Raw genomic sequence first — 26,515 nt, forward strand, 5'->3', positions numbered from 1 at the left:
AAGGTGAGCCATAGCTGTGAGCCACAGAGCAGAGGCAATTTTAAATTTTCTTTTTTTTTTCTTTTTCTTTCTTTCTCTTTTTTTTTTTTTTTTTTTTTTGAGACAGAGTCTCACTCTATCACCCAGGCTGGAGTGCAGTGGCGTGATCTCAGCTCACTGCAACCTCCGCCTCCAGGGTTCAAGCGATTCTCCTGCCTCAGCCTCCCAAGTAGCTGGGATTACAGGCACCCACCACCACGCCCAGTTATGTTTTATATTTTTAGTAGAGACGAGGTTTCACCATGTTGGCCAGACTGGTCTCGAACTCCTGACCTCAGGTTATCCACCTGCCTCAGCCTTCCAAAGTGCTGGAATTACAGGCATGAGCTGGGCCAATTTTAAATTTTCTAGTAGTCGGTTTTGAAAAGTAAATAAAAGCAGGTGAAAAAAATTAATAACATTCTATTCAACCCAATATGTTTTAAATATTTCAATGTGCAATCAATTATTATCACAAGTCTTGGCAATCCCGTGTATATTTTACATTCAGAGCACATCTCAATTCCGACTGGCTCTGTTTCCAGCACTCCATAGCCACGCATGGCTTGTGGCCAGTGTGTGAGACATCTCAGCTCCCAGTTGCAGGCCACACTGCACGGACCCTGGGGAGGAGGGGTGTTCTCTTGGGGAAGGTTGGGGCTCCCATTGTTTCCATCTTATCTGAACCTGAAAAAGAGCCTATTTGTCTAGTGAAGGGCCCACTGCCTGGAGAGCCACTGACTGGCCATTGGCGCTGACCACAGAGCCTCCACACCTCCCAGCTGTGGCAGTGCTGGCCATCAGCTCACTTCCCCGTGTGGCCTTTCCCCACGGCTCCCAGACTGATTTCAGATGCCCCGGATTGCCCTGACTGTGCCTTCAGAATTCCGGCCACGTAGCACCTTCCCTCAGCCCCCAGAAGGGCTCCTGCTGAAGCCGTGACTCTCTCAGGCCTCAGGAGCCAACACCAGTTCAAGAAAGAAGACCCAGGAGCCAGGCCAGGGAGGCTGCTGCGGGCACTGCGCGCCCAGGGGCTGTGCGTGCTCCAGCAAAGCACATGGGAGCGCTCACCTGACCCTTTGCACTCTGGGGGGACAGACCCTGAGAGAAACTAATGAAAGCAAAGATAGACCCAGAAAATGGCCTGGCACATGTGCTTCCGTCAGAAGTTCAGAGACTCCCTGAGCTCCAGGCTGTCTGCCAGGCATGGGGTAGGGGAGTGAGCCCAGCCTCCAGTTTCAGGACTCTACATATGGGCAGAACATGACAACCCGGGCACTCCTGCTCCACCCCACCTGCTCTCTGGGCAAGCCACCCTCTCACATGGCTCAGAGTCCTCATCTGTAAAATGGGAACACCCCTAATTGCCCTTACGTCCAACCTGTCTGCCCCTCTGTGAGAAGCGGGAGGCAGACAATGCCCAAGAGCCTCAGATGCTGGGGAAGACCCAGCCCCTCTGCAGAGAGGGATAGTTCAAGGTTTGGGTTTTTTCTTTTCTCCTGGGCTGAGAAAGCTCATGGAAAGCTGGAATAACCATGCATACTGTTACAGCAAATCCATCAGAGCTCCCACTGTGGTGGTTTTCAGGTGACTGTGGATGCCAGGCAGGCAAGCTCCTGGTGAAAGGGAGAGAGTAGGGATTAGAAGCACTCAGAAGGGGCTGAGAGTCATGTGGGGCTCACACTGCATTTGCAGCTGGGTTCACCCTGACCTCAGGCCCAACTTAGACGAGGAAGGATTAGCAGTAATTAATGCCATGTGCCGCCTTCTCCCGGCTCCCCGGGGCACGAACACTGCCCAACTGATGAGAGGATTCTGAAAGAACCATTATGTCCAATTGTCTTGATTATGCAAACCCTGCTGACATTTCCAGCCAGGGAAGGGCTGGCTGGGTGGGAGGGGGACGTGGCGGGGCCACTTCAAAGGAAAAGCTCTAGCTCCCCTACCTCTCTCACATCCTAAGGCTGCCTTTGTGGGATTCCACATGGAACACCCTGGAAGCCTGGGGCCCTGGCTTCCTTTTCTGGCCTGGGAGCCAGGTCATGGGGCCATCGCTTCACAGGGATCATGAGGGCCCAGGCCCAAGTGCTCACATGCTCCTCATGGGGACTGCTCCTCTTAAAGGGTGGGCCCTCCTCACCCAGCTCCCTGCCCTGGCCAAGGAGGAGGCTGAAAGAGCCTGAGCCGTGCCCTCTCCATTCCACTGCGGTGGCAGGTAAGCTCAGATGCGGGTAAGCGCAGGTGAAGGGAGGTCAGGCGCAGGTATCCTCAGGTGTGGGTAAACTCAAGCATGGACAAACTCAGGTACAGATAACCACAGACACAGTTAAGCCAGGTGCTGGTAACCTCAGGTGCAGGTAGGCTCAGGTGCAAGTAAGGTCAGGTGCAGGCAAGCTCAGGTGTGCTTTCTGGGGCCTGTTGCTCCCCTCCTCTTGAGGCTGGCTGGACAGGACCCTATGGAGCAGCTGGTGAACCTGTGTTCAGCCTGGGTTCCAAGAGGCTCTCTCAGCAGAAGGGACGCACCAGGTTGATTCACAGACGGGATAAGTACTCTGTCAGCTGGTCTCAAAGAGGCTGAAACCCTCTGAGCCTCCCTCAGGGCCAGCTTCTAAATCCAGGTGCCAGCGATCTGCTCAGGAGCCCCAGCTCCAGGCCTCGACCTCTTGCCTGTCATTCCTTAGCATCTTACTTTGCTTCGGGGAAAAGGTGTACCTTCCTTAGAACCCCAGAAAATGCTGAAGTTCTAGGAGAAACAGGGTTTATATTTGTAAGCCTTTATCAGCTGAGATTTCACCTGTGAAAGCCTTGGGGAAGACATTGGTTACACCGAACAGGATCAGGAGGGGAGATTACTACTCCCTCTCGCTGCTGGGAGGAGTGCAAACTGGTTTCTGGAAGGCAGTTCAACAACATGCAGCAAAGCCCTGCAGTCCACACCTAGGAACCCATCCTGAGGAGAGAATCCTGAAGGGATGCCAACATTGACACAGCTTCGTGTGCTACTGGGAAGCACAGCGAACGACCCAAATGCCCAGAAGCAGAGGGCTGGGCACGTAAATCATGGTCTGTCCATAGGATGAAACATCATGCAGTCACTTTTAAAATGATAGAGAAAAAGGCGTAATAACTGTGCAGAATTATTGTGTTTTTCATTACACACACATGCACCTGTCTAATCTATTCACATAAAAAGCCTAGAAATACAAGGAAATATCAGTTGTTTTAGGATGGAGGCCTTATGGGTGGTGTTTATTTATTCCTTTGTACATTTCTACATTTTTCGTCTTCTTACATTTTCTATCACAAATTCATTTTCCTTTTTTTCCCAGAAAATATATCTTTTGTACTTTTTATTAGTACATCATAGTTGTGCATATTTTGGGGGTACATGTGATATTTTGGTGCATGTATACAATGTGTATGTTTTTTAAAACCTTAGCAAAAAGTAGCGAAAGTAGTGGGGGAGGTAGGGAGGAATGAAAATATTTTCAGGGTCGGGCGCGGTGGCTCATGCCTGTAATCCCAGCACTTCGGGAGGCTGAGGCAGACGGATCACAAGGTCAAGAGATAGAGACCATCCTGGCCAACATGGTGAAACCCTGTCTCTACTAAAAATACAAAAATTAGCTGGGCGTGGTAGTGCGCGCCTGTAGTCCAAGCTACTCAGGAGGCTGAGGCAGGAGAATCGCCTGAACCTGGAAGGTGGAGGTTGCAGTGAGCTGAGATTGCACCACTGCACTCCAGCCTGGGCGACAGAGTGAGACTGCGTCAAAAAAAAAGGAAGGAAAGAAAGAAAGAAGAAAGAAACAAAGAAAGAATATTTGCATAAATTGTGTTTGCATTGACAAAGGATAGGAACTGAGAATGGGGAAGGAAGACGAGACACATTTTCTCTGTCTGAATCAGATATTTAGGGAGGAATTAAGAATGGAGCCCTGCCTCTCTATGAGTGCACTTGATGAATACGGGTTTGATTCTGGGAAAGACTGCCTTTGGTCAGGTTCTCAAAACGACATTGTTTTGAACTATCCAGCAGCAGTTTTAATTCATGGCATTTGCAATTATATTTATAGCATAAATTGGCTATTCTCTGCTGTGTATTTTTTTAGCCCCCCCTCCCCCAGAAAATGTAACTGGGAATATCAACTCATATTGATTGTGTTTGCTGTACCTGTTTATGTTTTATTAATTATTTTCTGGGAGAAGTTTGGAGTTGTGTTTTGTTTGACTCTGTGCAACCTCATTTATTTGCTCTGTAAAGTTAATAAGCACAAGAAGTGAAATGACACTCAGGCATTTTAAGAAGCGAGTCATCTTCATTCTGAACTAAGTGAAAACAAAACAGATTTTCTATCAACCTAAAATCCTCTTACTGGGGGCAGTAGATGTTTTTAGAAAATTGGCTTTGGCTTTGATTGAAAATGTTTGGAAGATGTCCTATAATTTGAGAGTGTATGTGTGTGTGTGTGTGTGTGTGTGTGTCTAGGTGTGTGTATAAATGCTGAACCTGGGAAAATGGAAGCCCTCAGCCAGGAGAATAAGAGGACCCAATACCCCCAAGCCTTCCATGACCTAGAGATTAAGGGGATTCAACGTCTTAAAACCTCCATTAAGTAGACAGTAGCAAGAGACATGTTGCCCTCAGTGATATGCAAAGGCATAGCTGATGGGTCAGTATCTGCCATCCTCCTCTTTTGCAAGCTCTGAGGTTAGACTCAGCCATGGGTGAAGGAATGACAGCATCCATTGGGAGCAGGCAGAGTCCAGGAAAGAGATTTTTCTGTTACCTCAGATGCCCATCATGCCAGGAGAAATTTTCTCAGCCTCTTGTAGAAAGCACCTATTAGTATCTATCTCACTGCTTTTCAGAAACTGTATCTTCAATTGCTAAGTGGGGAAAAATGCATTTACAATGCTAGAGCTGACTTTAAGAAAACAAGTTAACATCAGGCCACAGCACTCCCCTCCCCCGCTGCTGAGACTTTGTTGCTGTGCACCTTGTCCCCTCCCTCATGGCTTCTGGCTCCCACTCCCCCAACCCCTGGCCCCCTGTCTGCCCCCGCCATTAAAGTGGCAAGCACAGGTATCCTCCTCCCTCATCACAACTTATCTATCCTGTGTCTGCTCCCCCAGGGTGGGTAGTGTCTGAAATGCCTTAAGGTAGGGGTAATGCTCATGGCAGGTGGCCCTGGCTCTCCTGGAGACAGGGCACAGGAGTGGGCAAATTCTGCAGGCATGGTGAGGTGGAAAGCTTGCTCCTCAGGAATCATGGCCACAGTGCCCTTTTTTGTTTGTTAATCATTAAAAAGCATAAAACATGAATATATAAAGTTGTAAAACCCCACAGAAGAGTCAACTGAAGTCCTGCTTACACACTCCTCCTGATCCCCACTCTCCCGTGCTGTGGACCATGCTTAGTGTTTGATGTGTATTTTTTTTTTTTTTTTTTGTGACAGAGTCTCGCTCTGTTGCTCAGGCTGGAGTGCAATGGCATGATCTCGGCTCACTGCAACCTCTGCCTCCCGGATTCAAGCGATTCTCCTGCCGAGTAGCTGGGATTACAGGCGCCCACCACCATGCCCAGCTAATTTTGTATTTTTAGTAGAGACAAGGCTTCACCATGTTGATCAGGCTGGTCTCAAACTCCTGACCTCAGGTGATCCACCCACCTCAGCCTCCCAAAATGCTGGGATTACAGGCGTGAGCCACCACGCCTGGCCTGATGTGTATTATTCTAGACCTCTGCTGCTTAATAGAAATAGCACATACGCCACAGACATAATTTCAAACTGTGTAGTAGCCACTTAAAAAGGAAAAGTAAAAACAAATAAGTGAAATTAACTTTAATTCTATAATTCATTTAACACAATATATCTAAAATATGATTGTTTCAACATGTAGTCAATACCAAACACGTACTAATGAGGTATTTTATGTCTTTCTTTGTTGTTCTAAGTCTTTGAAATCCTGCCACACACCTTGTTTTCAGCTCTCATGTCACAGTGAGCACTAGCGTGCCATCTCACACTCACAGCATGTTTCCATTCACCCTGGCCACATCTCAGGTGCGCAACTGCCCCAGGTAGCCAGGGTTTACCAGGCGGAACAGCTCTGCTCTTGGATATCAGGAAGTTTGTTCTTGTAGAGCTGGATCACACCGGAAATATTTTACTACACTTTTTTTTTTCAATTCATAATGGAGACGTTTACACTTTAGAGTGCTATGTTAGTCTTGTTCATGGTTGCATTGTCCATGATTTGGTACATCGTTAATTGGTTTAATCAGTCCCCAAGATAGACTAACAAAAAAGTGGAGGTTTCCAATTTTTCACTTAGTTTAAAATACACTGCAACAAACATCCATACATTGCCTATTTACATGCAAAAGTATTTCCAGATGATCGACCCATGGAAGTGAAAGTGCTGGGTCAAAGACAGGTATGCACCCTTTGCTCTGAGAGGCAACCCAGTTCTCAGCCAAGCCGGCCACCAATTCGCCTTGGGGTTTGGACCTTGTTCCCATAGAAGTAAAAGCAAAGAGTTGGGCTGGATACCCTCCATAGTTCCTAAATGCTCAGTTCCATGGCCCAAAGGGTGGCGATTCCTGCCAATGCCTTTGGTGGACGTAGTCTTGGGTGGGTGGGTGGGTGACAGCTACCTGCTCCCACTGGAGGACAGACCTGGATTGGGCAGATAAGCAAATCAACCACACACGCCTTGTCTAGATCAGCAGAAAGCACTCAGAAAGACCCCAATTCTTTTATTTGTAAAATTGCTCCTTGGCTAATTTTCATGAATGTCGATCATTCATTAAATGTTATCATAGAAAAAGAGCAGAGCAGCAAAGGGGCCCAGCAGTCTGATTCCCGTGCTGGCAGCCTCCACCGTCACGCTGAGCTGTGGTGAATGCCTAGGGTTTCACCCGCCTACTCCTCACTCCTGCTGATGTGCACCCTTTCGCCACTCTGGTGGCCCCAGCAAACATCACAGTCCCTGAGGGCCAGGAGGCTTGGGTCCCCGGATGCCCACACCTCACAGGCCTAGCGCCTGGGCACTCTGGTGAGGCACTTCCCTGGACCGTGGGAGCACTGCAAGAGGAAGCTCGAGGGCAGGGACCTGGATAGGTAGCAAAGGACAGAGAACATCTGGAAAGGAGAGGGTACTTAACCTGTGGGAACCAGGCAGGCACAGGAGGCTGGCCCTGAGCCTCTGCACGTCTCTCCTGCGGACACTGGCTGCACCTGCCTAGCCTCTGAAACCCAGACCAGGAACTCAGGCAATGAGGGGAGCTCCTTAACACAACACCTTCCCAACTGCTGTGCTCTTCGGAGTGAGCTGGCCAGGTGACGTTGGCCAAAGCAGGAAGGGGAGCTGTTGAGGTGCCCCAAGATCCTTGCTGGAATCCTCAGGTTCCCAGACAATCAGGGTAGACCTGGTGATGGAAGAAAGAGATGGGGACACACATGGATCTGAAGCTACGAGATTCTGCTTCTCTCTCCTCTTTTTGTTTATTCTTTTAAGATGTTTTATTGCTAAATAAAGCATTTTAAAAAGTGTATAAGATGTCTGCACACAGTTTAGAGAATGATAAAGCAGATCCTTGTGTTTTACCATGGGGCCCTTCCCCACTGCACTCCTTCCCTCCCAGAGGCAGCACTGCCTGACTTCTGCGGGGCTCATTCCTGCCTTTGCTCTTTCTTTCTTTCTTTCTCTCTTTTTCCCTCCCTTCCTTCCTCCCTCCCTTCCTTCCTACTTCCCTTCCCTTCCTTTCCTTTTTTTTCTTTCCTTCCTTCCTTCTTTTCTTTTCTTCTCTATTTTTATTTTTTTGAGACAGAGTTTTGCTCTCGTCTCCCAGGCTGAAGTGCAGTGGTGCTATCTCGGCTCACTGCAACCTCCACCTCCCAGGTTCAAGCGATTCTCCTGCCTCAGCCTCCCAAGTAGTTGGGATTACAGGCACCTGCCACCACGCCTGGCTAATTTTTTTGCATTTTTAGTAGCGATGGGGTTTCACCATGTTGGCCAGGCTGGTCTCAAACTCCTGACCTGCACAGATCCACCCATCTCGGCCTCCCAAAGTGCTGGGATTACAGGTGTGAGCCACTGTGCCTGGCCCCTGGCTTTTCTTTATGTTTCATTTAGTTTAGTTTTGAGGTTTACATATTTTTTATATTTATTTATTTATTTTGAGACGGAGTCTCACTCTGTCGCCCAGGCTGGAGTGCAGTGGCGTGATCTCAGCTCACCGCAACCTCCGCCTCCCGGGTTCAAGTGATTATCCTGCCTCAGCCTCCCGAGTAGCTGGGATTACAGGCGCCCGTCACCATGCCTGGCTAATTTTTGTATTTTTAGTAGAGACGAGGTTTCACCATGTTGGCCAGGCTGGTCTCGAACTCCTGACCTCAGGTGATCCACCCGCCTCGGCCTCCCAAAGTGCTGGGTTACAGGCAAGAGCCACCATGCCCAGCCATATTTTTAAGTAATTTATTGAGATGAAATTTGTATCACATAAAATTGACCATTTTCAAGTGACCAATTCAGTGGTATTTAGTACAGTCACAAGGTCATGCAACTACCTTGTCTCTCTGTCCTTACTTCCAACACTACAAAGTAAAACCCCCTATGCATTAAGCAGTTCCTCCCCATTTCCCCTCCCTGTGGCCTTGCCCCTGGAAGCCACTAGTTTGTGCTTTGTCTGTATGGATTTATCTATTCTGGATGTTTCATCTAAATGGAATCATACATATGTCACCTTTTGTGCCTGGCTTCTATCAGTTAGCATCATGTTTCCAAGGTTCACCCATGTGGCATGCTTCAGAACTTCATTCATTTATGTGGCTAAATAATATTCTTTTGTTTGTATAACATATACCACAATTTGTTTATCCATCTATCCACTGATGGACATGTGAACTATTGCCACCATTTGTCTGTTACGAATAGTGCTGTAATGCTACATGTTTATTTGAGTCTCTGTTTTCATTTCTCTTGGGTATACACCTAGAAGTAAAATTGCTGGGTCATATGGTAATTCTACATTTAACTTTCTGAGGAACTGCCAAATCATTTCCCAAAGTGACTGTACCATTTTACATTTCTGCCAGCAATGTCTGAAGGTTCCAATTCCTCCACATCCTTGCAAACACTGGTTACTATTTTTTTATTTTGGGATGTTTTCAATTATAATCATCCTAGTAGGAGTAAAGTGGCACCTCATCATGGTTTTGATTTGCTTTTCCCTAATGTCTGAAGATGTTGAGTATCTTTTCATGTGTTTGTTGGCCATTTGTACATCTTCACTGGAGAATTGTCTATTCAAGTCCTTTGCCCAGTTTTTAATCAGGTTGTCTTTTTGTTGTTGAGTTGGAAGAGTTCTTTCATACATTCTGGATATTAGACCCTTGTCAGATTTTGATTTGCAAATATTGTATTCCATTCTATAGGTTGTGGGTTTTTTTTCCTTTCTTAATAATGTTCTTTGATGAATTTGATGAACAGTTTTTGATTTTAATGAAGTTCAATTTACCTGCTTTTTCTTTTGTTGTCATGCTTATGGTATCATATCTATAAATCCATTGATCATGAAGATAATGAAAATTCACACATATATTTTCTTTTAAGAGTTTTATGGTTTTAGCTCTTACGGTTTAGTCTGATCCATTTTGAATTAATTTTTTAGTTTTTTTTTTTTCTTTTTTTTGAGACGGAGTCTTGCTCTGTCCCCCAGGCTGGAGTGCAGTGGTGCAATCTCGGCTCACTGCAAGCTCTGCCTCCTGGGTTCACGCCATTCTCCTGCCTCAGCCTCCAAAGTAGCTGGGACTACAGGCGCCCGCCACCACGCCCGGCTAATTTTTTTGTATTTTTAGTAGAGACGGGGTTTCACCGTGTTAGCCAGGATGGTCTCAATCTCCTGACCTCGTGATCTGCCCGTCTCGGCCTCCCAAAGTGCTGGGATTACAGGCTTGAGCCACCGCGCCCGGCCTTGAGTTAATTTTTATAGCTAGTGTGAAGTAGGGGTCCAAATTCATTCTTTTGCATGTGGATATCCAATTTTCCAAGCACTTTTCCCCCATTGAATGGTCTTAGCACCTTTGCTAAAAATCACTTGGACATAGATACATGGACTTATTTCTGAAATCTCAATCTTATTCCATTGGCCTGAATGCCTGTCCTTATGCTAGTACCATACTTCTTTGATTACTGATGCTTTAAATTCTGAAATCAGAAAATATGAGTCCTCTAACTTTGTTCTTTTTTTCAAGATTCTTTTGTCGGCCATGTGCAGGGATCATGCTTGTAACCCCAGCACTTTGGGAGGCTGAGGTGGGCATATCACTTGAGGTCAGGAGTCGGAAGCCAGCCTGGCCAACATGGTGAAACCCTATCTCTACTAAAAATAAAAAAATTAGCCAGGCATAGTGGTACATGTCTGTAGTCCCAGCTACTCCAGAGGCTGAGGCACAAGAATCACTTGAACCTGGGAGGCAGAGGCTGCAGTGATGCAGTGAGCCGAGATCATGCCACTGCACTCCAGCCTGGGCAACAGAGCAAGACTCCGTCTCAAAAAAAAAAAAAAAAAAAAAAACAGATTGCTCTGTCCATTTAGCCCATTGCAATTCATGAACACAGGATGTCTTTACATTTATTTATTTATGGCTTCTTTAATTTCTTTCAGCAAGGTCTTGTCACTTTCAGTGTACAAGGCCTTCACCTCTTTGGTTAAATTTATTTCTAGATACTTTCTGATTTTTGATGTTATTATAAATTGAATTGTTTTTGCTGCATAGAAATACATCCAATTTTTGTATGGTGATCTTTCACGCTCCACTTTTGCTATATTAGTTTATTAGCTCTAGTAGCTTTTTTGTGGATTCTTTGGGAGCTTTTATTTATTTATTTATTTTTTTTGAGACAAAGTCTCACTCTGGTGCCCAGGCTGGAGTGCAGTGGCATAATCTCAGCTTGCTGCAACCTCTGCCTCCCAGGTTAAAGCAATTCTCCTGCCTCAGCCTCCTGAGTAGCTGGGACTACAGGTGTGTGCCACCACACCCAGCTAAATTTTATTTTTAGTAGAGACAGGGTTTCACCATGTTGACCAGGCTGGTCTTGAACTCCTGACCTCAGGTGATCCACCCGCCTCAGCCTCCCAAAGTTCTGGGATTACAGGCGTGAGCCACTGTGCCCGGCCCCTTGTTTTATTTTGAACTTCATCTGTACTTCTAAATAATGCATTGTTGAGCTTCACCTGCTTTTGAACTTTATACAAATGGAATCACACTGTGTGTATCTTTGATGACTCATTTCTTTTCTTCTGTGCCGTGTTTGGAGAGTCACCCATATGGTAGCTGGAGTTTGTCTATTCTCGCTGCTGTGTGATATTCCTGCGGGACTATACGGCAATGTACTTTTACATGCTACCGCGGCTGGGCATCTAGATGGCTCTCTGTGAGTGCTTATGAACAGTGCGGTCTCCTGGAAGATACATACATGCACAAGTATATTTGGAGTAAACCTCAGTGTGGAAGTGCTGGGCTGTGGAGGATATGCCTGCTCCACTTCCTGAGACAATGAGAAATCGTTTTCTGTCCTCCTGAAAGGGAGAGGCTCAAAAGCAAATGCCCATTTTGGAGAAAATATTTTGAACCTGCCAAAGGAGACCCTGAGTAATGAGGGACAGGGCTGGGGGTCCAGGCCCGGCTGCCTGGCCGCGTGGTCGGCCTGGGCTGGCGGCTCCACTCTGACCCTCCATCTCCTCTCTTGGTGCCACTCGCCTCCCAGAGCCCCTAGCAAAACCCTAACTCCTCCATAGCCCCAGTTTCTTCATTTGTAAAACCAGGAGAGCTGGTGGTTTCTGCAGACTTACAACGCACCGACACCACACCTTTATTCTGTGGGACAGTCACGGTGGTCACCACAGTTAAGAAATGAGACCCTGCACTCTGCCTTGCCCCTGCTGTTCCCACTTCCAAGAGCATTTTCTCCAGAGCTCCTGCCTGGACCAATCCTCTCATCCTTCAGGGCTAAGCCAATGTCCCACCCCACCCCACCCCACCCCACCCCACCCCTCAAGATCCTCCTCAGTCTTCCAGAGAGAAAAAGTTTCTCCCTCATCCCTGCCCCTCCTAGCCCACTTTATGGGGGCTTGGGCCCACGTGGGAGCTCCGAGGGGCTGAGTCCCCTTGACATATCTGGAGCCAGCAGAGCCCCCCACGTAAGAGGGCTTTGCAAGCTAACAGTTGAGCCACATGCATGCTGGGCTTTTTGTGTGACATTCAAAGTGGTCCAGGTTACAAAGGCCCCACTCAACTTTTGAAGGTGTTTTTTTTGTTTGTTTTGTTTTGTTTTGTTTTCCCGTAACCCTCCCAAGTTTTACAAGCTGAGTTGTGAGATGTGTGGGAATGTTCATCTATAAATATATGAGCAGCCCAGACACTGACCATGAATCACTGGTCACCGCAGACCGCACTGGGTCAGGACAGCCCCAGAGGAACACAGAGCACATGTGAACCCCTTTGGAGGATCTCTCCCGCCCTCGCCACCACGTGCCGCTCCCCACCCTTCTCTGTAGGACCACCCCCACCTGGTCGGCCTCCCAGGAGCAACCCCTGCTGCTCCCAAGCCCAGCCCTTCAGGAATGCCCATCCATGCCCTTCCCTGCCCTTCGGATCTGCCCCATCCTGGGTCTCCATCCCTCAGAGCCGACTGCAGCTAACTGGCCAACCTGCTATACAGGTGGTGCTGAGATCTGACAGGCGCTTACTGAGTTAACATGTGCACGCTGGTCCCCAGCAGCCCCAGAAGTCCATTTAACATGGATGGTGACATTGTCCACAAAGGGCAGAGTGGGCAAATACTTGCAAAAGCCTTGGAAAAACACAAACCAAGATTTACATCCAACACTGTTAGGGCTGTGAGCTCTGGAGTGAAGGGTCTTTATCTCATTGTGTCCGATCTCCGGGACAGCAGGCGAGGCCTGGGTTTCACTCTCAGCTCTGCCATCCCACTGGCCTGCTGCTTCCTCGGCCGTGGATGAGAGAATTGCAGACAATGTCATGAGTCCACCCAACCTACCCAACAGATCCCAGGCATTGAAACAGAAGCAGAACTATTACCCTCGTTGCACTTTTTTTTTTTTTTTTTATCAGGTAATGCTTACTTAAGAAACTTGAGAACTGTTTACTGAATACAATCTCGGCTAGACATTGGGCTTGAAGTTTTACACACTTAATCACACTTAATCCTTACAGAAACCAGGAAAAATCAGCCTCATTACTCCATGTCATAGACAAGCTAATCAAGACTCAGGAAAGTTAAGTAAGTTGGCCAAGGTCATAAAGATAAGAAATGGTGGATCTGGGCACTGACTCAGGTACGTCTAAAGCCCAAGTTATCCTTCCGCCACACTGTTTACTGTATTTTTTTAAAAAGAGCCACTTTCAAAGCTTAAACCCAAAGAAATGACCTTAATAGTAAAGCTTTCCAGCACCATTCAGACTTGTTGGGAAGATTTTTTTCCAGGGTGCAGTTTCCTTTTTTTTGTTTTGTTTTTGAGATGGACTCTCACTCTGTTGCCCAGGCTAGAGTGCGGTGGCACAATCTGAGGTCACTGCAACCTCTGCCTCCCAGGTTCAGGTGATTCTCCTGCCTCAGCCTCCTGAATAGCTGGGATTACAGGCACCCACCATCACACCTGGCTAATTTTTGTATTTTTAGTAAAGATGGCATTTCACCATGTTGGCCAGGCTGGTCTTGAACCCCTGACCTCATGTGATCAGCCTGCCTCGGCTTCTCAAAGTGCTAGGAGTACAGGCGTGAGCCACCGCGCCCAGCCCCAGGGTGCAGCTTCATATGGAAAATACCACATGGAATCACTCCTAGAAAGCAAGAATGCTGGGGACAGCCACACCGGAGAACACCATGCAGCTGAAGGGTGAGGAAGCTCTCTGTGTAATGGCTCAAAAAGACTCCCATAAATGTTGCTAAAGTTTCCTTTTAAAAAGTCCTTTACAAGAGCATGTGTGTTGAGAAGCAGGAAGAAATAGCTGAAGGGAACGCACCAGAGTGTTCATGGGGGTTACTGCTGGGGGCTAAGGTTGCAGAGGAAAAAAAGAGAATCACTTTTTTGTTTCAATATTTCCGTATACTCCTAATTTGTTCCATTGAGCACATATTAGTTTAGGGGTTTTTAATTTGTTTTAAATTTTAAGCAAAGAAAAACCAAACACACACACACTATAGTCACTTCCACCCCGACACGGTGCTCCAGGCCAGCCCAAGATCCTCTGCCCCAGGTGACATCAGCTCCCCGTGCGCCACATGGCACAGTTGTCCCCTTACTCACAGGGGCAGGCATGAGGGCATTCCGCGGTGTTCTGGGGCCCAAAAGCTTATGCACTTTGGGGACACCATATTGAGGAAAATGATACTAATCTATTACAAGTCTAAAGCAAGCTCCAGGCCTTGGAAAGGTCATGCAAGTGTCGGCCCTGGAGCTGACGCTTCCTCAACCATAAGGTGAACCGTCCCAGGGCAGCTGGGCCTGGACCCTTCTCATCAATTACACACCCTCCCGAGCCAGCGACCCTGGGCCTCCTCGAGTTACAGAGCACACGGTGCCTCTCATGCCTGTCTCGGCCCCCCATCCACCGCTGCCCGGGAATGTGCTATTCACACACAGGCCTCCCCACTGTTCTCCAGCAGTGTTGTGGGCCAGCACGAAGATCAGCACACCATGGTCACCAATGACCTGTCATAGGCATCAAGCCAAATCCTACTGGACTCTGTGGGGGAAGGAACAACGTACACTTCATAGATACTTACCAAGATATCCTCCCGGATTTCGAACCAAGTGGGAAAAGCTAATGAGAGTTCTACAACCAAAAAAACATGACTATATAAAGCCTCCCATTGCCCAACAAGTTGGCCCACCATTGTCAACCCTCAGAAACCCACCCAGTGGGGGACATGCTGGCCACATGGTCAGAGAATTACGAACTACCCAGAAATGACCACTCCTGTTGCACAATAATGCAAGACCATAAGGCAAACAGCAGCAGCCTGTCTTCAGTTTCCATACTGTGTTCGTCACGAATTTTCTGTATTAATTTTTGTTTTTTAAAAATATGGCATTAAATGTTACTTACCGTAATTACTGGGTTTCTGATACCCCCATCTGAGGGCCTCACACGCCTCACCCTAAATCTAGCCCTGCCCATCAGCCAAGAAAGCGCTGGGAGCCCAGCTGCATCCCGAAAGCTCAGCCCCTTCTGCGTAATTCTGCCAACAAACTTCTGGTGGGCAAACGCTGATCTCCCGCTGAGTGTCCAAGTGTGGATACTCCCATCGGGGCCCCTCCTCTGACGCATCCCCCCAGCGCAAAGAACTTTCAGTTTTTTGAGACCTTGGTTCGGAAGGCCCCCACAGATAACAGGAAGCTGAGTGCCGCAAGTATGGTCAATCTCACAGGACTGCCCCCCAATCCAAAGGAGGCTTAGCATGAAATGCCCATCCTAGTCTGTGAGTCTGGCGTGTCCAGAGTTTGTTCCTTCAGATGTTCAGGTGTCTCCGACGTTTCTTCCTTCTGGTGGGTTCACGGTCTTGCTGACTTCAGCAGTGAAGCCGCAGAGTTTTGCAGCGAGTGTTACAGCTCTTAAAGGTGGCACGTCCGGAGTTGTTCGTGATCTTGCTGACTTCAGGAGTTAAGCCACAGACCTTCTCAGTCAGTGTTACAGCTCTTAAAAGTGGTGCCAACCCAGACACTTCCTGCTTGCAGCAGTAATATTTACTGCCAAGAGAGAAAGAAGAAAGCTTCCACAACGAGTAAGGAGACCCGAGCGGGTTGCCAGGGCTGGCGCTGGTGACCAGCTTTTATTCCCTTATTTGGCCCCACCCACATTCTGCTGATTGGTCCATTTTACAGAGAGCTGATTAGCCCATTTTACAGAGCGCTGATCGGTGTGTTTTTACAGAGTGCTGATTGGTGCGTTTACAAACCTTTAGCTAGACACAGAGCACAGATTGGTGCATTTACAATCCTTTAGCTAGACAGAAAAGTACCCCAAGTCCCCACCCGACCCAGAAGCCCAGTCGGCTTCACCTCTCACAAGGACTGGAGTGACGCCCAGATAGCTGCATTTCTTAAAAAGTTGTTTTAATTGTGGTAAAATACACATAACATAAAATTTACCATCTTACCAATTTTTAAATGTACAGGTTGTATTAAGTACATTCACATTGTTGTGCAACCAATCCCCAGAACTCTTTTCATCTTAGAAAATGGAAAAACTACCCATTCCTCCCTCCCACCGGCTCCTGGCGGCCACCATTCCATTTCCTGTCTCTATCAGTTTGACTGCTCTAGGTACCGCACATCACACAGCAATTGTCCTTTTGTGACTGACTTATTTCACTTAGCACCATGTCCTGAAAGTCCATCCCTGTTGTGGTATGTGTCTGAATGCCCTTCCTGCTGAATCATATTTCATTGTGTAGATAGATCACATTTTGTTTATCCACTCATCTGTCGATGAAAACCTGGCTTACTCCTACCTCTTGGCTATTGTGAATAATGCTGCTATGAACACAAGTGTAAAAGTCCCTATTGAGGCCGGGCACAGTGGCTCACGCCTGTAATCCCAGTACTTTGGGAGGCCGAGGCGGGTGGATCACGAGGTCAGGAGATCGAGACCATCCTGGCTAACACAGTGAAACCCCGTCTCTACTAAAAATACACAAAAAAAATTAGCCGGGCATGGTGGCAGGCGCCTGTAGTCCTAGCTACTCGGGAGGCTGGGGCAGGAGAATGACGTGAACCTGGGAGGCGGAGCTTGCAATGAGCCAAGATTGCACCACTGCACTCCAGCCTGGGGGACAGAGCAAGACTCCGTCTCAAAAAAAAGAAAAAAAAAAAATCCCTATTGAGACCTGCTTAACTGCTGGATCATAGGATAATCCTGTGTTTCATTTTCGAGGAACTGCCATACTGGTTTCCACAGTAGCTGTACTCTTTTACATTCCTGCCAGCAATGAACAAGTTTTCCGATTTCTCCACATCTTCACCAGCACTTGTTATTTCCTGTTTCTTCAGAGTATCCATCCTAATGGGCATGAGGTGGTATCTCATTGTGGCTTTAATTTTTATTTCCCTAGTTAAGATGAGTGATGTTGAGTATCTTTTCATGTTTGCTGGCCATTCATACATCTTCCTTGGAGAGATGTGTAAAGTCCTTTACCCATTTTTTAATCAGTTTGTTCATTTGTTTGCTGTTATTGGGTTGTAGGGTATTCTAAATATTAATATATTTTAAATATTAATTGCTTATCAGATATATGATTTGCAAATATTTCCCCACATTGCATAGGTTGTCAGATATCTACATTTTTAACAACCTCTCTTGGACCAGGGAGGAATGCTTTGAAGAACCTGGCATAGCATCTGTGGACCCCTTTCTATAAGCCAGTTTCTGGGCCAGGTTCCACCTAGGAGCAGGGCCCAAGGGGAGGAGACAGGGAGGAGTGCTGGCTCCACTCAGCCCCCGGGGCCCCTGCTGGGAGAGGTGGGGATGCTGACCTGGGTACCCACAGGCACCCAGAAACCAGGGCCTCCCCCATTTACAGGGCACATCATGTCCCTGGTCACCACTCCTCGAAAGAGCATGAAGCCAAAATGCCAGGGCTGTGCCTGGGTCCCCTCTGTGATGGGGCAGGGGGCTGCACACATCTGCAAGGCACAGCTTGTGTTAGAAGCACCTGCCTGGCTTATCCGTACGTGACTCTATAAATGGGGAGCAGTGGAGTCTGATACCAGCAGGTGTGTGCCTTGCAGGAGCTCCCTGCTCTGCTAGCTCCACCTGAGGGGCTAGAGGCCAACCTCGCCGCTCCCCCTCTCCTCCCCTCCCTTCCTCCCAGCCTGGTCTGATGCCCCATGGTTCTCCCCACAGCCCCCAGGTGTTCCCCGGTGGTCCGACACTTTTCTTCAGGTCCAGCAGATGCCTTAGCTGGAGTTATCTGCTTGTGACAGCCCTTGTTTGTGACCAATGTGAAGGTAGTTCTCTGAAGGGTGAGAGAATTAGATAATCCAATACCCAGCCCATTTTCCTTTGCTTTTCTCCTCGCAACGGTCAGAGATCAGTGATCGCACGAGTTAGTTCCACAGGTCTTCCTTCCAAGACATCCTACACCCATCAGTCTGGGCCTGGGGTCTTTCTCCAAGTGTGAGGCCTGTGGCTGCGGGTCCAGGGTATCTTTTCTGACAGTGGTAAAAAATGAGAAGCAAATATCGAAAGATTCAAAAGCCTAACCCTGGCTGCTGTCTGTGTGGCCAGCCTGGATAATTCAGGGTCTGCATTGCAGCTCTTCTGTTTTTGTTTGCTTTTGTTCTCCTAACTGACTATTTGCACTAACCAGGTCAGGGCTAACTAGTAACACCCTGCATTCTGCACAAAAAATCAGCAACCCCATGACCCGTGATGAGGGTGGCCTGGCAGGAGGCAAAAGCGACAAGCATTCCTGGTATCTGGCCAGCACCACCTTGAATTAGGACATCAACACATGTGATTGGACTGTAAATCATGTAATGACAACTGCAATGAAAACTCCAAAAACAAATGGGCATGTGCTCACATTTTCACAGTAAAACTCCGAAAATGTTGACAAAATCCACTCTTTGAATTCTGACACGACTTTCTTCCATTTTGTGATCTTTTTATTGTTCTTAATTACAATGATTAGCATTAGAGACATACCCTATGATTCCATTATTTGCAATCGCAGCTTAAATATGCGTATGTCCTAAATGATGGAATGATAACCAGCAGTGCCATTGGAAAATGAAAATATTAGTGATGCTGCAGAAATGCCAAGGATGTAACTATGAGGCTGGACTCTTGGAACTGGCCATAGTTGGGGAGATCTTGGACTGAGGCACCCTGGTATTGGCTGGGTGACCCTGGGCTCATTCTCCTTTTTCTCTTTTTTAAAATAGGCTATGTCGGTCTTTAGAAAATTAAAAACACAACATGGACAATGAAGAAATTAAAGAAAAAGTCTGTATCCCCTCCCACAAACACAAAATGAATTTCCTGCCTTTTTTTCCTAGGCTTATTTTGTATTCCCTTTAAAGAGAAAAAATGTTGGCCGGGCACGGCAGCTCATACCTGTAATCCCAGCACTTTGGGAGGCCGAGGCAGGTGGATCACCTGAGGTCATGAGTTTGAGACCAGCCTGGTCAACATGGTGAAACCCCCATCTCTACTAAAAAATACAAAAAAAAAAAAATTAGCCAGGCATGGTGGCGGGTGCCTGTAGTTCCAGCTATGCAGGAGGCTGAGGTGGGGAATCACTTGAACCCAAGAGGTGGAGTTTGCAGTGAGCCAAGCTCGCGCCACTGCACTCCAGCCTAGGCGACAGAGTGAGACTCTGTCTCAAAAAAAAAAAAAAAAAGGAAGAAAGAAAGAAAATGGAAAATGTCTTACTGATAGCACTATTCACAATAGCCAAAAGTGGAAACAATCCAAATTCATCAACTGATGAATTCATGTAATGGAATATTACAGAGGCATAGAAAAGAGTAAAGTCCTGATCTGCGCTACCTGGATGACCCTTGAAAACATGACGCTGAGCCAAAGGAGCCAGACACAAAAGGCCACACATTGAATGATTCCATTCATATGAAGTGCCCAGGAAAGGCAAATCCATAGAGACAGAAAGTGGATTTGTGGTTGCCAGGAGCTGGGCTGGGTCAGGGAGGAATGAGGAGTGACTGCTAATGGGTACCGGCTTTTTTTAGGGGTGATCAAAGTGCTCTGGAATTAGGTAGTGGTGATGGTTTCACAATCTTGGAACTATATGTAAAACACTGAACTGCAGACTTTAAAAGGTGAATTTTAGGGTATGTGGATTATATCTCGATTTTTTAAAAAGAAAGTACAAAGAAAAATATCACTGTCTTCAAAGATCCAGCTCTGTTTCCTGGACTCTAGTCTAGAGGAGGGTCTCTCGGTGTCCCCAGAGGAGAGCCCCTGGGAGAGGAGAAGGCTAGAAACCCGGAGGGAAGGGAACCCCGGCCCAGGAGAGGGGTCGGCTGTGACGACCTCCAGCATTTCCTGCAAGCCAGCCCTGTCACCTTCCTGCGGACGGTGATGATGAAGCAGAGGACACTAGGTTTCAAAGCTCTTCCAAGCATGATGTCACTAGGCTCTCACACCAGCCTGTGGGGCAGACGCGAGGGGCATCATTGTCCTCATTTTGCAGGTGACGCTCCACAAGATGGGACCGAGGTGACCCTCAGCTGGGCCCTCCTACCTGTGCTCTCTGCAGCTAGGGGCAGGAGGCTGCATCTGACCTGAGAGTATCCCTGAGAAGCCAGAGCAGGACTCTCAGCTGAACCACCCAGAAGTGGCCAGTTGGACCCAGGCCAGGACCTCCAGTGGCAGTGGAGCGAGGGGGTGGGAGGGTGGAGCAGGAAGGAGTGATCGTGGCTTTTAATCCTTTCTGCATATAAGGCTGGGCGGCTTGTGCTTTGGCTGGCAGGCTTGTTTGATTCTCCTGCATGGAGAGTTTCAGGCACACAGGTGCTGCCCCAGGTGGGGCCCACAGGTGCCCCTAGGAGCCAGGCAAAGGCAGGTCCCAGGGAGCTGTCAGGGCACATGTGGGAACCCACCACCACCTGCAGCTGTGCCGGGACACCAGCCAGCGTTCCCACATCCTGAGGGCTTTCAAGAGAAGCCATAAGTATAATCTCCCTCTTGGTTAATAATGGCAGCTAAATGTAATTTTTACAAAAGGATCAAACCAAGCCCATATGTGGGCCACATGTAGCTGTGGGAATGAGAGTTTGAGTCGTCTGCTCTAAATATATACACAAAACAAGCAGTTCTGGATAAACTGGTCCACACATCATTCGTTTCATTGTGGGGTTGGCTTGTTAATTTTGGCCCAAGACACAGGGCTTTGAGTAAACAGAGCTTCGCCCGGCAGTACACAAGCTCTTACATTCAGCCACTTCCCCGAGCCATGTCTTCCCAGACCAAAGTCACACCGTGTCTTTGCAGCCTCCCTCCTTGTCTCCGTCCAGCCTTCTCAAGGTATCCCCCTGCGCCCTCCTGTACCCCTCCTTCTGGGTTGCCCCCACCTGTGTGTGTAAACACCTTCTAGAAGGTCAGATTGTTAAAGCCCCCCATGACCCTTCATTCCACTCCAGCTCCCACCATTTCTGGGCTCCCCTTCAGGGGAAGACTTCTCCTTGGGGTTGACACTTGCTGTCCACGCTTCCTCGGCCCCCTCACTCTAAAACTATGTAAACGCCCAGAGAATAACATGACAACGTGCACCTGAGCAACCCCCACCCAGATGGTACAAAGGTTTCCTTGGCCATGTTTGTAGCAGATATTTCTTTCTTTAAAAAATAAATAAGTACAGAGCTGGCAGAACATTTCCCATTGCCCTTCAGCCCACTCCTCTTGGACTTTCTTCCTGGAGCCTCCCCATGGCCCTTCATGGACACATGGTCCTGGCTACAGACGAAAAATTGCTGGGTCCTCAGCAGGGCAGTCATATTTGATAATGACCAGTATTGCATTTAAATCTAGTACCTCCCAGATACTGTACAAATATGATCCCAGCTAAGGCTCAAAACCACTCAAAGCCATTTCCGTTTCAGAGATGAGAAAATCACAGCTTAGAGGGGTTGGGGGCGTAGTGGCAGTGCCAGCAGTCCGCCTCCAGCATGACCTCCACTGTCCCTTCACTCAGCCAGGGTAGACAGACTTCCCAGCTGGGACGAGCACTCTTAAAAATCTCAGTGGGATTTCAATCTCCAGCGCCAGTGCTCCTATCATCCAGCGCAGAGGCATTCAAAATAACCATTTCTGATGGATTGGAATATTTTGCACAAGTGGGCAGTATCTCACCTAATGGGGATGGGGAGGTTATTAAGGGTTTGTGAACAAACCACAGGAAGCCCTGCTCTCTCCTTTCACAAGGACAGGTGGTGGCACCTGCAGGGTCTCCCCTGCAGTGGGGTTATCGTTGCACTCAAACTTGAGTGACCAATCTGTAAGGAGTCAGGGCGGGTTCAGCCATTTGTTATGACCTTGGCATTGTTCAGCCCCAGAACCTGGCAGGAGGGGAAGGAGGAAAGTTTGACTGAGGGGCCTCCACCCGTTGCCTTTCACCTGCACACTGCCTCTGAGCAGATTCAGGAGACCAAGCTCCTCCCCAGGTGAGCCATGCCTCTCCTGGGGTGACCTGGCTTACTTCGTGTGTGCCCTGCTGGCAAGTACTCTGCTGCTGTAGGTGGCATCAGCAAGGGCTGAGCAGATGGTGCTGCTCCATCGGGAGGTTGAGTAAATCATTGAGTCATTAGGAGATGTTGAACTCTCGCCAGGCCCTCCTGGAGGCACAGGGGATACAGCACAGAACTGAAGGGAGCTGCTGCCTCTGTGGCTTTGGTGCGAGGTTGAGGAGGGGACAGGGAGGAGGTGGGGGAGAAGGTTTATGGAGAACAGGGCGCAGGGGTTGGGGTAGATGGGGAGTCAGGGAGCCCTGGTGAAGAGGCCACATTAGAGCAGAGACTGGAACAAAGGGAGGGCAGGATTTGTTCATCTTGCTTCCCAAGACAGAGGCTGCAGGCAAAGTGACTCTTACTCCTCTTGTTTATCCTCGTAGGTTTAGAAGATTTCTGAAGACTCAGCAGTAACTTGCAGTGCTAGACTGAGGCTATTTCCTTGTATCAACTTTTAAAAAACTAATGGTTAATACCTAAGTAAAGCACTTCCACCCTCCCCACCCCCGCCCCGAGAAAGTACGTTAGTCACATGCTAGCGTTTTTATTAGGAAAAGACGGATTTCCAGTGAAGCAGAGGGAAGTGGATTGAGCCTGGCTCGGGCCATGGCGCCAGCTGCACTTGCCCTGGTGCAGAGCCACAGCAAGGGCTGGCGCTCGGCACCATGAAAAGCCCTCCTTTTCGGAATTTGGGGGACAAAATGCAAGGCCAATGCCCCAGAGTCATCACAGATGCCCTTCACTGGCACGATAAGGGGGGGACCAGGGGCCTGCCTTGAAGGAGGCATCTAAACACCCCTTGTGATGGAATAGACTTAGCCACAAAAGCCAGCGAGGGGCACGTTGTTGCTCCCTCATCCGCCGGTGGCATTAAGTCCTGTGGGGCAGGCTGCGTTTCCCCCTTTCACGATGAGGGGCCTGAGCCCAAGCGCTCAGAGCCTGGGCTTTGGTTTCTGACTCCCCACGCTGTGCTGGCACAGGTTTCCTGGGCAGCGCCCCAGCGCGGGTTTCTTATCCTAGGGCGGTGAGAGGGGCTGCCAGGGAAAGTGTGGGAAAGGACGAGGGGCGGGGCCATGAGAGGGAGCAGGGCTGGGGGCGGGGCCTGGAGGGCTGCGCTGAGAGGGCGTGGCCGTGACAGTGAGCAGGGAGGGGGCGAGGAGCGGGGCCGTGAGGTGGAATTGGGGGGGGGAGAGGGGCGGGGCTGTGAGAGGGGCGGGGCTGTGAGAGGGATCAGGGCTGGGGGCGGGGCCTGGAGCGGGGCCTGGAGGGCAGGGCTGAGAGGGCGGGGCCGTGAGAGGGAACAGGGGGCGGGGTGAGGGGCGGGGTCGAGGACGATGGGGGCGGATTTGGGGGCGGGGCCTGGGGGCTAGGGAAGGACAGTGCCAGATCTTGTGTCCAGCCTCTGGAATCTTCCCTCAGTTCTTCCTTGTCTTTCGTGGCCTTGACGTTTTTGAGGAACGCAAGTGGGTTATTTCGTAGGATGGCCCTCAGCTCGGGCTGTCTGATGATCTTTCCTCCAGATCAGATTCAGATGATGTACTTTGGGCACTTTTGTTCCTCCTGGTGCGTTTTATCCAGAGCCTTATGATAAATACTTGTTTCATGACAGGCGATGTGCACTTTGTTTTAGGTGGTTCTCCCCAGAATTCTCCACTGTCGAGTTACTAATTTCTCCTTTATAATTAATAAGTATCCATGGGAAATACTTTGAGATTATGTAAATACGTTGTTACTCTTCAGACTTCAGACTTTTACCCACTACTTTTAGCATTCATCAAAGATTCTTGATGGATGCCAAATGGTGATTTTCAGATTCCATCATTCCTTCCACATTTAATAGGGACTTTCCACTGGAAGAAAGAGCTTTCCCCTTCCCCTGTGCGTTTATTTACATATGTATTTATATCACTGTGGACTCATGGGTCTTTATTTAAGTCTAAAGGTTATAATTCTTCATTGTAGTCAAGAAAGCCACTGGGAGCCCCTTCAAGCAGCTACTGTGTTCTTTTGGCATGTTCCTATGTCAAAAGTAAAGTTTCTCACTTGCTGGTACAGTAAGATGTTCCAGGCTCTTCTTATACTTCCCCGCCCCAGCCCTGGATTCCTTTTAGTAGAGAATGGTATTTGGAAACCAGTATTGGAGCACAGGTATGCTCATTGCTATTGAGGTGTTATTGTGAAGCCCATTAAGGGAGCCAGGGAATGTAAGAGTGTGTAAGCATACAGAGATGCATGCATATGTGCATATATATGTAGGCATATGGCCCCAAGGTCCCTGCCTGCTGATATGCATGCTTTGTGTAACACCCTCCCTTGAGTGTGGGATGGACTGAGTGACTCAACGCTAATGAATGGGCTACGGCAAAAGCCTTGGGCTGTCACTTTGGACACCAGGTTATAAAGAGACCCGGCTTCTGTTTTGCATGCCCTCTTTCGCTTGCGAACTCAGAGGGTGGTCAGCTGCCCCTTCGTGAGCTGCCCTGGAGAGCGGTTCCCCTGGCAAGGAGTTAAGGGAGGCCTGGGGCCAACAACTACGTGAGTGAGCCTGGAAACAGATCCTTCCGGGTTTCATTCCTTCCCTTAAGACCACAGCCCCCACCCATAGCTCAGTCAAATCCTTGTGAGAAACCAGAGTCAGAAGCACCCAACTAAGCCACATTCAACTCCTGGTCCTTAGAAACTGGGAGATAATAATTGTTTGTTGTTCTAAGCCACTAAGTTTTGGGGCAATTTGTTTTGTTACTCCATAGTTAATTAATACAATATGTTATATCTCTATATATGTGTATATGTATAGAGAGGGACCACACATACATTTATATCTGCTTTTATACCTGTCTCTATATATTACAAACCATGAGTTCACATTGATAACTTTAATTTTAGCTACAGGGTTCATTGTGACCTTCCCCACTTTCCGTATTTGTAACTCCTTTCTCCAGCAGTGAGAAACTCAGCTCCAATCATCTGCAATATATTAATTTATTTGTTCAGTCCTAGAGGACACAAAAACAGCTTCAGAATTGCTATGTTATGTTCCAGAAAAAGTAACCTACTCATGGGAGTTCAATCTTTGTTTAGAGTTCTTGTCTTTAGTTGTCATATAGTCCAAATACTGCAACCCCTATGTTATAAAAAACAAGAGCTACCCAGCTTCTCTGGGAAATAAGGCATGAGATGCAAAGGGGAAAAGCACAGTTTCTTTCCAGGCAGCACGTGCTGGGCTTCGCTGTCTTGCACTGGAGAAGTGCGAAACAGACGGGAAAAGTGCAAAACAGAAGGGCAGGGCGGGGCTTCAGAGGCTCCTGCTCCATGCTTTCTTTCTCCCCTGAGCCCACACTGCCTGCCTCCCTTGCATTAGCACAAAAGCACCAACCTCTGAGGCTAGGGATGTTGTTTTTAAACAGTCATTAAATTATTTATAGAGAAAAGTGTACGGTGTTGCTTTTTGAAGGCTTCTGGGGAAGGTTTGAATTATCATCATTTCTATTATTCAAAAAGCCAAGTAACAAGCCAACTTGGATCTCCCCAGAAAGGCTGAGTTTGGGGGGTACTTGCAGGCCCTAGACCGCACAGCTGGGAATAGCGCTGGGGCTCTCCTAGAGTAACAAATGAGGCATCGCATGACCTCTCTGCAGAGGGCCTCTCTGACATGCGGTTGTCACTGCAGACCTCTGCAGAGGTGACCTCCCCAGAGACAATGGACCTCCCAGAGCAGCACTGCTGCCTAGGTAAATGGGGACAGCCAGGAGGCCAGCTCCAAGCCTCACCCCGCAGATACCTCAGTCCCATCCTGGTCACAGGCACATGGGGCACTCCTCATGGTGGTTGTGGGAAAGCGGCCAAGGACACGAGGCTCCCGCCAGCCATGGGTTCTCTAAGATCTGACTCAGGATTGTCACATGCTAAGCGTTCCACTTCCCCGTGCCTGTAAGCACCCCACAAGCTCCCCACAGACACACACGCACACTACACAGGTCATAGTCATGCACACGCCACACTACACAGGTCATAGTCATGCACACAACACACTACACTGCACACATACCACACATATAACACCACACACACATCACAAACACACCACACATGCGTGCACACACACCCACTCACATACAGACTCATCACACACACATACACGTGCATCATGACATACTCTGCACTCATGCAACACACATTCATCAGACACATACACAAACATAGAACACACACACAAAC

General features: G+C 48.3%; 1 protein-coding gene across 2 annotated transcripts in view; it reads left to right on the forward strand.

Annotated features, from left to right (window-relative positions):
* The window catches only part of TRPM1 (transient receptor potential cation channel subfamily M member 1), a 167,333-nt gene that overhangs the window by 62,582 nt on the left and 78,236 nt on the right, over positions 1 to 26,515 (forward strand). Inside the window, exons 1-2 of one of the 2 annotated variants that reach the window (XM_032175279.2) lie at positions 2,165 to 2,233; positions 22,681 to 22,765. The exons of the other annotated variant lie outside the window; for it this stretch is intronic. Of the exons in view, the coding sequence (XP_032031170.1) occupies positions 22,763 to 22,765 (3 nt within the window). The 5' untranslated portion in view covers positions 2,165 to 2,233; positions 22,681 to 22,762. Of the gene's footprint in view, positions 1 to 2,164; positions 2,234 to 22,680; positions 22,766 to 26,515 lie in introns of those variants that run through there. 2 annotated transcript variants of the gene reach the window in all.

Source organism: Hylobates moloch, unplaced genomic scaffold, assembly GCF_009828535.3.
Source record: "Hylobates moloch isolate HMO894 unplaced genomic scaffold, HMol_V3 SCAFFOLD_14, whole genome shotgun sequence".
Lineage (NCBI taxonomy): Eukaryota > Metazoa > Chordata > Mammalia > Primates > Hylobatidae > Hylobates > Hylobates moloch.